We start from the raw sequence: 13,732 nt of genomic DNA, 5'->3' as shown, positions 1-13,732 counted from the left end.
TTTAATTGATATAAAAGATTAAGAGATCTTCTAAAGTTCAAAGGAACAATTATAATATGGCAGATCACCCCAACCCCACTTCTGGTTTTCAAATAACTAGATTTCTTAACAACCTTATTTAGGTATCATTATGGTGAGAATGGGGGGGATGACAAATCTAATAAATACATTTACTAAATAAAATCTATTTTAAGTGCTGCTGCTGATAGACCAATGTGAATTAGAAAACCTCAATTATCTGTTGTAGATTTACATAAATTTCAGAGACTACTTTGCTTTATGAAGTCCACATTTTTTTCTTCAGCATGATGTGCTGAACATACAATTGGCTTCCGAGACAATTATCCTGCTCATTCCTCTCTGACTGATGAGCTTGAGATCTTACTCCATAGTGAGAACAAAGCTAAAATCAGAATCCTATCAACACACTAATGCATGCTCTTCTCTGTAGGGTTTTTGTTCTCTCCTGGTGAGGCTCTGATTTCTGTTGAGAGAAAAGCAGCAAGAGACTGGAGAGGAGGAGGGGGAAGGGGAGGAGAGGAGAGGAGAGGGAAAGGGAGAGAGAGGGAAAGGGAGGGGAGGGGGAAAGGGAGAGAAGAGAGGGAAAGGGAGAGGAGAGGAGAAGAGAAGAGAGGGAAAGGGAGAGGAGAGGAGAAGAGAGGGAAAAGAAGAAGAGAGGGGAGGGGAGGGGAGAAGAGGAAAAGGGAGAGGAGAAGAGAGGGAAAGGGAAAGGAGGGGAGGGGAGGGGAGGGGAGAAGATGAGAAGAGAGGGAGAGGAAGGGAGGAGAGAGGGAAAGGGAGAGGAGAAGAGGAGAAGAGAGGGAAAGGGAAAGGGAGAGGAGAGGACCGAAATGCTGAACATTTTCTTTCACCTGCCCAGCCCTCCCGTAATAAAAATTGTCCAGTTCCTGTATGCTTGATTTAAATTTGGTAGAAACAGTACTACTAGTAGATCATCTTATCTAAATCTAACCTATCATAGGAACTGTTGGGCATTAAGTAGTGCTATAACCCTGCAGCTGCCAGAACTATGTTTTCAAATTCATATTCATACGCTGTTTAATGAATAAATACATACACATACTCAATGCATATTGCTTTTCAAGGCATTAACTCTACTTTTGCCTTTAAGCCTATGAGTAGTTCTGCTGATATTTCTATTACAGGCCCAAAGAAGAAGCAAAGGAACTGGTTGATCTTATTTTTTTCTGGATCAAAAAGCAGGAAAGTGGGGGTGGAAAATAATCAGTTTCCCCAATAATAGCAAAGGGTCATTTCGGGTCTCCTGTGAAGAGCGCCAAAAATTCTGGAACTGTATAAATAAGGCCCTTGAGAGGGATAAACAACTGTCTAGTTTAGACTGCAGATTTCTTGTCCTCATTTTCAACACCCAGCTGTTTAACTCTGAATTTGTGATTTCCAGGTCTTCTGGATTCATTGAAATGACACTATTTCCTTATTCAGCAAAGCCTCAGAAAAAGTAATAGGGAGCAAGGCAAATCAGAGAACATCATGCAACCTTCTGGTTAGCAATCTGGTTACATGTAGGCTGGATGGCTTAAGTAGGTCCATAGATGGCTTGAAACTGCTACTCAAAGCATCGTCATTCACCAGTTTCCCATCAAATTAGAGTGGTATATCAGGTAGGCTTCAGGGTGCTCAGCCCAATTCCCATCAACCTTTTCATTATGGACTTGGATGAAAAAATGGAGTGAGAGTTTATTAAATTGACATAGATGACACAGAACTTGATGGAGCTAGATGTACTTTGCACTCATCAGGCAGACTCTGTCTTAACTACTGTACCCAGTTGTCTAAGATTCTAAGAAGTAAAGCTCTCCAGGGAGAGAGACTGAGGTTGATAGTCTAGCTCAGAGGTGTCAAACTCAAGGCCTGGGGGCTGGATCCGCCCTGCAAGGTGTTTAGATCTGGCCCACAGGGCTGCGCTGGAAATATTGAAGGATCGGCCTGCTAGTGAAAATTCTGTAGTGAAAACTCTGGACACCTGCATAACTGGATAGAAGCATTCCTGTCAAACAGACAACAAATGGTCACAATTGGGAGTGTCCTATCAAATTTTGTACCTGTCAATAGTGGTGTCCCCCTAGGACCAACTCTCTTCATACTTGACATAAATGACCTCTGTGATCATATTAAGAGCAACTGCGTTCTCTTCGCTGACGTTGTAAAGCTATTCAACACCACAGACAATACTGCTACCCTTCAAAAAGACCTCGACTATGTATCAGAATGGTCAAACAAATGGCAAATTCAAATCTCAACAAATAAATGCTCTGTCCTACATATTGGCAAAAAAAAAAAAAAAATCAGAAAATAAATACAGGCTGAATAGTCAAGACCTTGTTGATGATCCAAACTCTGTCAAGAATCTTGGAGTACTCATCTCTAATGATCTAAGAGCCTACTGTAACTACATAGCCAAAAAGGCATTAAGAGTTGTTAACCTAATCCTGTGTAGCTTTTTCTCTGGTAATAGCACACTACTAACTAGAGCATACAAAACATTTGCTAGTGAATACAGCTCATCAGTCTGGAACCTGCATTACGTATCTGATATTAATACAGTTGAGAAAGTCCAGAAATATTTCACAAGAAGAGTTCTCCACTCCTCTACTCATTGCAGAATACCTTATGCCACCAGACTTGAAATTCTAGATCTAGAAAACCTAGAACTATGACACCTTCGGTCCAATCAAAGTATAGTACATAAAATTATATATTGCAATGTCCTACCTGGCAATGAATACTTCAGCTTCAACCATAACAATACAAGAGCACACAACAGATACAAATTCAAGGTAAACCACACCAAACTTGACTGCAGAAAATACGATTTCAGCAACAGAGTGGTCAATGTCTGGAATACTCTATCTGACTCTGTGGTTTCTTCCTCAAACTCCAAAAACTTTAACCTTAGACTGTCTACTATTGACCTCACCCCTTTCCTAAGAGATCTGTAGGGGGCATGCATAAGCGCACCAACGTGCCTACCGTCCCTGTCCTATTGTTTCTTTTTATTTTTCTTATATGTATCCTTTTCATGTATTCATAACTATGTTTATACTTATACCTGTTATAATTGCTTGACAAAATAAATAAATAAATAAATAAATAAATAAATAAATAAATAAATAAATAAATAAATAAATAAATAAATAAATAAATAAATAAAAAATGGAGCCATGAGGGTCGTGTGTGGCCCCACCCACCCAAGCTCCATTTTTGCTGACAGAGGGTTGCAGGAGGCCGTCGGAGCTGAAAACAGAGCTCAGGAGCCCATTTTCACTGGCAGAGCACTCAGGCCAGCACAAGTGCCCTGTGATACAAGTGATGTCATGCTGGCCACACCCACCCTGGCCACACCCACCCTGCTCCCTCAAGCTCAAACACAACCCTGATGCAGCCCTCAATGAAATTGAGTTTGACACCCCTGGTCTAGCTTCTCAGTATGATGGGAAGCAGAATAACAGTAACACTCAAATCCTTTAAAGTAGTGGTTCTTAAATTGTTTGACCCAATGACCTCTTTTCCTGGTCATGAATAATACCACTACTGCCCTCACACAAACACACGCAAAAGAAAAATACAGACTCTCTTGTTTGCAAGAAGCTTTTCAGCCACATCATTTCCAAACTGGATTTTTAAGTCACAAACAATCAATTGCAAACTGATCCATTATTCCCAAGATTCATCCAAATTACCCCTCTGGAGATAATTACTCAGGTTTAAGAACTGACTATTTGCAACAGAATACCTTATGCCGCCACCACATGTAGAGGAAAGCATGGACTGTCTTGTTCCATACAAGGAATAGATTTAAGTTACAGGAAGACAAATTCCAGTGAAAATTTTAATATTTTTTTTTTAAGAATTTAAATTTTATTTAAGATAGGTTCAGCTATAGATGCAAAAGAAAAAAATACAAGAGTACAAAAGAAGAGTCAGAAGAAAGAACCCTAGCTAGACACTGCACAAGGAAGCCACCACCTATTGTAAAGGAAAAAATTGAGAATTTTTCTCCCAGTGGATCCAACAAGTGAACATCTCATTGACTCCTCCTATATGACATCATGAGGTACAAGGAGGGTCGATAGGTTTCAGTTTGAAACAGCATCTTGTCACTTTAAGAAACACTGATGAGATAGTATATGAGATAGACACTGATGAGATAATCCTCTGCTCCTCTATTTGCAACAGAATACCTTAGGCCACCACACTTGAAATTTTAGCCTTAGATGGACTTCCGGTTTGGGCTTCTTCAACGACGGACCAAAATCGCGATCGTCCACGGTTTTGATCCATGCTCGCCGCTGGAGCGCCCCAAGCCGCCCGGATTCGGGGTTGAAGCCACCCCGTAGAGGTGGTGAAGAAGGGGGATCCGTCAGCGGGGTTGAGAAGAGCTGCATCTCTCCTTCTCAGCTGGCCATCACTCCCTTTCCCAAAGGCGGTTGCAGCGGTGGTCAGAAATGGCCACCTCAAAGAAGAACCCAACCAGACAAGATTGTGCAGGTGGAGGTTTAAAGGAGAAAGTCTGACTGACCGGGTTGAATGGAGAACATCTATTAAAGGTACCTGGAACCTGAATTTTAAAGACTAATACTATACCTAAAAAAGATTTTAAGCTGTGAAAGAGAAAGGGAAAGGAAATGGAATTGGCTTTTTTTCCTCTATCATCGACAGTTTTAACTGACTTGGAACATTAAGAAGAAGAGATTCGAATAAGAAATTGATACTAATCCACTTTGACATTAATAGGCTATTTCTAGCTGAAAATAAAGTGTCAAAGGGATAAAAGATTCTTGGATAATTTAAAAACTTTTTTTAAAAAAAGAAAGAAAGCAGTGGAGAGAAAAAGGAAAAAGAGAGAATCTCGAAAATGGAGGAGACCACCTGGAATTTAAAAAAAAAATGATAGTGGAATTTTAACAAGGCTTGCAAAAGATACATTGTAGCTGAAACTTTGTTACAAGAGAACAAAGCCTCTGGAAAGAGAACGTGAGAAAAGAAGCAAGAAACAGCTTTGGATTATTGGATGATTCCTGGAACTTTGGATGGAGGATCCTAATGAAATAAAATAAAATCAATTGGGGGTTGTTTAAATTTTTTTCAAATGGCATCACTCCTTGAAGAGTTAAAAATGAGACTTAAAGAACAAAAAGAAGACGCACAAGACGGAAGAGGATCTTTTGGCTTCGTATTTCAATTTTTAGAAATTGAGATCTTGAACTATGAAAAACAACAAGAAACGCTAGCAGAAGAAGAAGGGCAGGAAAATGAAGAAGCCATCTTTAATGACCAAGCAATTTTAAGCGGGGTAAAAAAGTGAAAGGGGGGGAAGGGAGTTAAAAACTTAAGCACTGAAGCAACAACCAAAAAAAAAAAAGAGTAATTTGAAAAGTAATCATAATATCAGGAAGAAGCAGAAGGGAGAATCACAGAAGGGAGAATCAGATAGAAAAGGGAATAAAAAGGGGAGGGAGAAGAAGAGAGGGAAGAGGGAAAGGAAAAGAAGCTACAAAAGACAGAAACAAGATATAGAGGTACAGGAAAAATGTACAAGAATTAAAGGTATAAACCTGTTTAAAAGACACAGAGACAATGGTTAAAATTTAACTTAAGGAGAGGATTCTGCAAGGGTGTATGGGATAGCATTATTATATAATATGTTAGATGATTAAAGTGATAGAAAACAATTCTATTGATGTGTAGTGGAATATTTGTTTGTAAAGAGAATAAGGCTCTCAATGATTTAAAAAGAACGTTTAAAAAAAAAACTGAAAAGAAACATGGAAGATTTTTAACAGTTGATAAGATGAACTTGAATAAGAATAATAACTTTATTGACTACTGTTAATAACTATTGTTTGGTTTTTTTATTTAAAGACAGTAATAAGTAAAATATGAAATATAGATGATTAAAGTGAAAGACAACTGATATTACTAGGTAATGTTTGTTAAAAGAAATAGAAATGTAAAAGATTGTTATTAATATTAATGGCAGAGCTGTACTTGAATAGAATAATTATTCCATTTACTATTGTTATACATATATACACAGATATATATATACATATATACTTTTTTAAAAGAATTTAGTGTGTATTTTAAGGGAAGGTACCAAGCAGAATTCGATTGAAAATAGGTATGTGTTATAAAATAGAGATTAGAAAATGAATGTTATAACTGTAAAGATGTAATTTAAATTTTTAAATAAGATTTGAAAAAAGATATAAAGGTGTTACACTCCAGTCTAGTAATTACAGGTGAAAATTTATTTTATGAGAAAAGATAATATGAAATTGTAAACAGGACAGACAAAAGTATAAAAACATTGATTTGAAAGATTTTAAAAATTAGAAAAAGATATGTAATTGAATTAAGAAAGGAATGAGATAATTTAAAATAAGGCTATAGGAAGTAAAGAAAGGGAAAAGCTATTGATAAAAATGTGGAAATAGTTATAAGATATGGATTAGAATGTATAAGATAAATATGTATTGAGTTTATGTCTGTATGGAGAAGTGATAACCCGGGGCCATGCTGTTCTCAAAAAAAGATATTTTATTTGTATTTGTATGTTTTGTGAAAACTTAAATAAAACTTTTATTTAAAAAAAAATAGCCTTAGACAACTTAGAACTACACCGCCTTCGGTCCGATCTAAGTATAGTATATAAAATCATACATTGCAATGTCCTACCTGTCAATGACTACTTCAGCTTCAACCACAGCAATACACAAGCACACAATAGATACAAACTCAAGGTAAACCGCACCAAACCTGATTGCAGGAAATACGACTTCAGCAACAAAGTGATCTATGTCTGGAGTACTCTACCTGACTGTGTGGTTTCTTCCCCAAACCCCAAAAACTTTAACCTCAGACTGTCTACTATTGACCTCACCCCTTTCCTAAGAGGTCTGTAAGTGGCATGCATAAGCGCATCAGCATGGCTACCGTCCTTGTCCTAATGTTCCCCTTTATTCATATCCATTTAATGTATTCATTATCATGTTTATACTTATATCTGTTATCTAAAACATGCTTGACAAAATAAATCAATAAAAATAAAATAAAAGTATTCACAATGGCCTCAGGCTATTGGGAACAGGCGGATCCTTTAAATAACAGAATAGCAGAGTTGGAAGGAACCTTGGAGGTCTTCTAGTCCAACCCCCTGCTCAGATAGGAAACCATATACCATTTCAGACAAATAGTTGTCCAATCTCTTCTTCAAAACTCCTAGTGTTCGAGCACCCACAACTTCTGGAGGCAAGTTTTTTCCACTGATTAATTATTCTAATCAGCTCAAGAAATTTCTCCTTAGTTCTAGGTTGCTTCTCTCCCTGATTAGTTTCCATCCATTGCTTCTTGCCCTCCCTTCAGATAGAGAATAGTTGATCCCCTCTTCTTTGTGGAAACTCCTCAAATATTATAACACTGCTATCTTGTCACCCCCTAGTCCTTCTTTTCATTAAACTAGACAAAACCTATTCCTGCAACTATTCTTCATGTGTTTTTGGCCTCCATTCCCATAATCATCTTTGTTGCTCTTCTCTGCACTCTTTCTAGAGTCTCAACATCTGTTTTATATGGTGGCAACCAAAACTGGATGCAGTATTTCAAGTGTGGTCTTACCAAGACATTATAAAATGGTACTAACACTTCAACACTAACTAATATAAAAGGGAGAAAAGTAAACAGAAGAATACATGAGCAATTAAGTAAGCAAATTTAATTCAATGTAGCTAAGTTTCTGATCTTCTAGACATTCTAGAACAGGGGTTGCCAACCTTTTGGACCTCAGGACCACCAAACTCATAATTTTAAATACTGCGGACCAAAGACCCTGGGAAAATCCCCCAAAAAGTCTGCAGGAAAATTCCCCATCCCATTTTCCTACCAATCGATCGAACTTTATTTGGGATCGCAGGATACCATGTCCAACTCTGTTCTCAGGGGGAGAGAGGGAGAGAGAGAGATTTTGGCTTCATGCAAGGAAAACAGACCAAGCAGCAAAAGTCTTTTTTTCTCTCCCCCAAATTCCACCAGAAATGAGTCTTTGTGAGACTTATCACACCGGCACAGTCTCTTGGAGCAGGATGCCTTGGACAGTCCCAAAGACTCATTTCTGGCAGAGTTTGGGAGAGAGAAAGCAAGACTTTTGCTGCTTTCCTTGAGTGCAGCCAAAAGCAGAAGAAAGAAGCAAAAAGAAGCAGCCCGGTGGCCAGGCAAGGTGCTTGGGGAGATTGGGGCAAGTTCCTCACTCCACGCTTTCCCCCACTACCTCATGTTGTTTGTAATTCAAATGATGCAAGCCTTGTGTTCCCGCAGGCCATGTGGGTGGCGCAGCCTTGTGTTCCCATGCAGCCTGGATTAATTGCTTTGGGGGGGTGCTCTGGGGGTGACATTTGTCTGTGGACCACCAAAATTTTCTCACAGACCACCAGTGGTCCCCGGCCCACTGGTTGGCGACCATTGTTCTAGAACAAAATGCCATGGGGAAAAGGACAAAAAGCCACCTTTCAAAAGGACGTGTTAAAATGGACAAGATTTTAATTGATCCATGGGATCTGGGAGAAAGCCCTCACTATATGAATGAATCCTAATGCAACAAGCAATAACTACTCCAGCTCTGGATTAATACTCACATTTAAATGTCCAAAGTGGAAGAGTCTTGCTGTGAGCTTGACCACAGTTGTCAAAGATGCACTTAGAATGGCAAGGCCAGAGATGAAGTCCACCATTTGCAGCACCAGGTGATACCACTCATAATGTAATGGATCTTTGCACGAAGAAGCAAACTTGCCGTAAGGAAAAACTGATGAAATGGCATAACTGAGATAGTTTGTACCTGAAACCCCAGCAAAAGAATAATAGCAATAGGGGCCTAGAAGGAGAGATGCCATGGCAATAGTGCCTTGAAGAGGAGAGCTGATGACATTGAAGATGCTAAAGGCAAAAGCAGCCTCCCACTGCAATGGAAACAAAAGTTTGTTGTCACATTTGGCCATCACATAATAGACAAAATAGTCATATTATTTTTTAAAGTTTCCTAAGCAATCTTTTTGCCTAATGTTCTCATGTATCTCTTGATCTTGTTTTGCTCTTTGATGCCTTTGGAATCACAAACGCTACCAAAAACCAAAAGAAACACATTCAACTTAGAAAGTTAAACTGCAATTTTAAACACCTGTTGCCAAGAAGCAAGATCCACTGTTGTATAAATTGGCACAAACACAGGCTATAAACTTCAAAACTAAATCATCTTTTGGTTTCACATTTCACATCTTTCCAAAATAATATTGTATTGGACAATTTTCTATGTAATGTTCACGTATGTCAGGAACCAGGCAATCAAGCCATGAACATTTTCACAAGTATGGTTTTCCTGTTATGTTGGCTGAAGATTTTGGAGGATGGCCCCAAAAAGTCTCCATTCCAAGTCTTTTACCAGTATTATTACTGTCCATTCATATAAATTTTGCATTACTGTTCAGAGAAACAGGGGTTTCCTCAGGCTTTGGATGAAAAAGTGAAGCTTGTGGCTGTAACATTGTGATTGAAACTATGCACAACACACACACACACCCCACATAGCTTTAATCAGACTGTTGCAGCCACTAGCTTCACTTTTTCAACCATACCTGGGGACACAGAGAAAGGTGATAACAATTTTAGAAAGCACCTCCAAAATGAGGGACAGAATACATCACTTAAAAATGAGGGAATGCTGAGCTGTATAGAATTTGCACATTAAAACCATACTTCATTTCTAAGTATGGTTTTAATAGAAATACCCGTGTTGGGTATTTCTGTTGGGTATATGAGATGATGACCAATGTCATTTCAGTGTACTGTCCATTGGCTAGCTACTTATTTGATGCAAGGAATATCTCATTTTCTTTAAGTTCTTTAAACTGGACTTGGAATGGACCAAGGAAGGGAGTGTATTGAAATAGTGGTCCATCTTCTTCTTTTTAACTAATAGATTCTTTGTCTTGCTTTTTTCATTATTAAATCAGAAAAGGCACATAAACAGTCAAGAGCAGAAAGTAGGAGGAACAATGGTAGGCTATGTGACTCCAAAATTGGCAATAGGACCTCAGTAGTTTTTATGGGCTTTGGTAGATACTTTATGATGCTGACAGTCCCTTATTCTAACTATGGCTTTTTCTTACAAAAAAATTGAATGGACAATTTTTTCAGCAATGTTTTTGAATCGTATGGAGCAGTTTCTGTGTCTCTGGGAATATACATACACATACCTAACAATACATACATACATATTATAGAATAATAAATATAGTCATTAAAATGGATGAATGAGAGAACACATACATTCTTTAAAATAAAAATTTAAAACCCTTAAATTTCTTTGGAAAGACAACGAGATGCCCTCAAACCCATATTTTAAGGAACTTATAAGGATGAACTTTCATGTTGATATTCTCCAAATGTATACCTCATTTATTCATTTCCTATGCATCAAAAAAGCAGCAAAATATTTATTTTGTTTAAAATAAATTGATTTGTTTGATGTGGCTTTTATTGGTTCTTTCAAGTCAGGAAATAAATATCTCTAGCTCTTGCCCAGTTTTGTAAACCTGGTGGAATAGTTTAAATTGTGCATACTGAAAATCTTACTTTATTTCTATGATCTGTAGCCTAAGGCAGAAAAAAAACCCCATGCTTTTCCAGTTTGTATCTATGCTAGTTTAATTCTGTCTAGAATGTGACCTCGCATGGAATAGCCACATAAATTTACCAAGTATCTTGAGGTCCATTGTTTCTCAGCCAGAGTAATAAGGACACCTGCAATAACAGCCTGTAGACAGAGGGGAAAACACATGAATTTATATCATAAAGTGAACAACGTTAACAGTCCCTTTGTTCTTTCTGAAGTATTTTGCAGAACAGACTTTAAAAAAAAAATAGCACAAGGAAGCAAATTTACTAATATCAGAAAAACTTTGTACATCAAGCACAGGAAGGATTTGCTACTGATGTCTATGGAGACTCTCAGTCATCCAGGTAATGGTTGTCCCAAAGGTGCTTTTTCAAGAGGCAACTGAACTTTCTTTGTTTTTCCTTGAAAACATTTCATTTCTCATCCAATAAGCTTTTTCAGACAGAACTGAAGAAGCTGCTTGGATGAGAAGCAAAACATTTTCAAGGAAAAACAAATAAAGTCCAGTTGACTTTTGAAAAAATATCTTTGGGGTTTGGTATAAAATTCTTTTATTTTATGAAAAAGTCTTATATGTTTTTTCTGGTACTCAGATTTAGCTAGGTTCCTGTTCAACCATAATTAATTAGATATGATATTTGAAGTCTATAATGACTCTCAGTGATTATTCTAATGAGATATCTTGTGGTAAGGAACCATGTGATAGCTTATTCATGCATTTTCTCCTTCACCACATACCTCCTGCAGATCTGACTCATAAATTCTATTAGTTTGAGTTCTAAATTCCTACATCAGTGAAAAATAGTGAGAGCAAATGAATTTTCAGTATGTTCAATATTCATTAAGTTTGAGATTTTACTAATCCCAAAATGGAAAAATAAACACAGAATGAAACAGGAAACCAGGAGCAGCAATCACTCAGTTTTATAAAAATTTGCTCTAGGGATGTAACAACAAATTTATAGCCCTTCTAGATATACACAAATTTGAAAATGACTAGCCAATGTTTGGGTGTATCTCCAAAGATAGCACTCTGTCTTTGTATCATGGGTTTAATAAGAATGAAGGAATGGGATTCTCTGAAATTTGCATACATCTGAAGGTGGTTAAGCTGGAAACAATGATTATGGAAAGGTATAGTAAAAATTAGCCAACTAATTTGCCAACAGGATGAATGTGATTGCAAAGCATAAGCCCAGAGACTAAAACATATGAAGAATGATTACATAATTTGAATGGTTGCAGGCTAGTCTAGAGAAAAGAAGGACTAGGGATGACATGATATTCCAGTATTTGAGAAGCTCTCCACAAAGAAAAGAGGACCAATTTATTTTCCAAAACACCAGAAAGCAAGACAAGAAACAATGGATGGATGGAGAGAAAGAATCAAGAACAGAAGTGACCTGGGATTAAGGAGAAACTCCCTAACAGTGAGAACAATTAAAGAGTGGAATGGGTGGCCTTCAGAAACTGTGGGAGCTTCATCACTGGAGGTTTTTAAGAGGAGACTGGACAGCCACTTGTCTGATATAGGGTCTCCTGGTTGAACAGGGGGTTGGATTAGGAAACCCCCAAGGTCCCTTCCAGCCCTATTCTATTCTATCCCCCATAGTATGGTTCAAATACAAGAAAAATTATAATTTAATTTGATCCTACCTGTTAAATTTCCTTTTTGGTGCTCCAGATAGGAAAGAGTTAATTCAGTGAACAAGAATTTGAAAGCTCTAATTACCATTATTTATTAGAAAGAAGGTTAGGGATACAACACAATAATTTCTCTACTTCTAATGAGTACTCTATTTTCAATGAAAACCTACATAGGCTCTCTATAGTAATAAGGTGTTTGTCCATTTTCTCCATACAGTAAGGGAAAGCTCACAGATATACGGTATGCATTTTCTCATTGTTTTGATAAATGATGCTCTTTTTATATAATTCTCAAAGCAAGAGCAGCCTTACCGAAGTAAGTACCAGTCAGATTATTGAATTCTAGGAGTGCAATCTCAGTTCATTAGCCAGGCTGGGAAAAGGGAGCACACTAAAAATATGGAGCTTAGTTCTTATAATATATGTGTATATATATTATAAGATAAATGAATCATGTCATCCATTTCTCTTATAGTATTTTAAAGAATAAAGTGGGGGAAGATATCCATTTGCTATTCTAGGCAATCTTAATGTCATATTTATTCCTACTTTGATAAAGTAGCTATGCAACAGCACATCAGTTTGGCGTGATAACCACTTGGTGTTGTCCAACTTATGAAATGTCAAGAATGACCGAGAATGATTGTCCCTGTAGACAGCAGGGAACAAGCAGAGAATCATCATTATTTGCATTTTGGCTCTGATGACTGATAGCATGATGGGATTAAAAAAATGACTGTGATTGACTAAAGTCTGGGAGGATATTATTTTTCTTTATTCATTGCAATGGTCTACATTACCAGAAAAAGGGAATGAACTGCCCTCTGGGACTGACATGAAGAATGACTTGCTGATTGGAAATATCTCTGCCATCAGGGATTTTTGTACACAGAAACAAAAATCACACCTTTAAGAACTTTCTTTTATCCACTTCCCAGAAAGTGGGGGGACTCTATTTTCAAGCCAGTGGTATTATTTCTGCAATCAGAGATGACAGATATTGCTTATTGAATTTCATTACAAAGGGATGAAGTCTTGCTTATATTGAATATCTCCCTCTCCCTGAAGTCATGTTCACCTACTTGAAATATTTGCTTACATCTTCTCTGGAATAAAGAGTTCACAATGTATAATTAAAGATAAAATAACTGAATCGGTTCAGCAGGTGTTTTTTGTTTTTTTTTAATGATAGCTGAACTCCGGAAAGCTGGTGTGGAATTGTTGCATAGTTGCTATGAGTGACAGCCTGAAAGTACTCAGTATAAATCTCATCCCATTCATGAATTTACTAAGAGTGTTAAGCTTTAAACTGACATCCATTTCTTGGCTTAAATATATTTTCATACATTATTTTGGATCAGGATTCAGAAGGGC

At 37.3% G+C, this 13,732-nt stretch overlaps 1 protein-coding gene across 1 annotated transcript in view; it reads right to left on the bottom strand.

Annotated features, from left to right (window-relative positions):
• TMEM212 (transmembrane protein 212) overlaps positions 1 to 13,732 on the bottom strand; it is a 33,225-nt gene that overhangs the window by 8,586 nt on the left and 10,907 nt on the right. The window contains exons 2-3 of the mRNA XM_026667111.2: positions 10,790 to 10,849; positions 8,673 to 8,996 (exon numbers count right to left, since the gene is read on the bottom strand). Coding sequence (XP_026522896.2) covers positions 8,673 to 8,996; positions 10,790 to 10,849 — 384 coding nt within the window. The remainder of the gene's footprint in view (positions 1 to 8,672; positions 8,997 to 10,789; positions 10,850 to 13,732) is intronic.

Source organism: Notechis scutatus, chromosome 4 (genome assembly GCF_049901735.1).
Source record: "Notechis scutatus isolate UNSWTSFEM ecotype Mainland chromosome 4, rNotScu1.2, whole genome shotgun sequence".
Taxonomy (NCBI): Eukaryota; Metazoa; Chordata; class Lepidosauria; order Squamata; family Elapidae; genus Notechis; species Notechis scutatus.
This window is presented reverse-complemented; position numbering and strand designations above follow the sequence as displayed.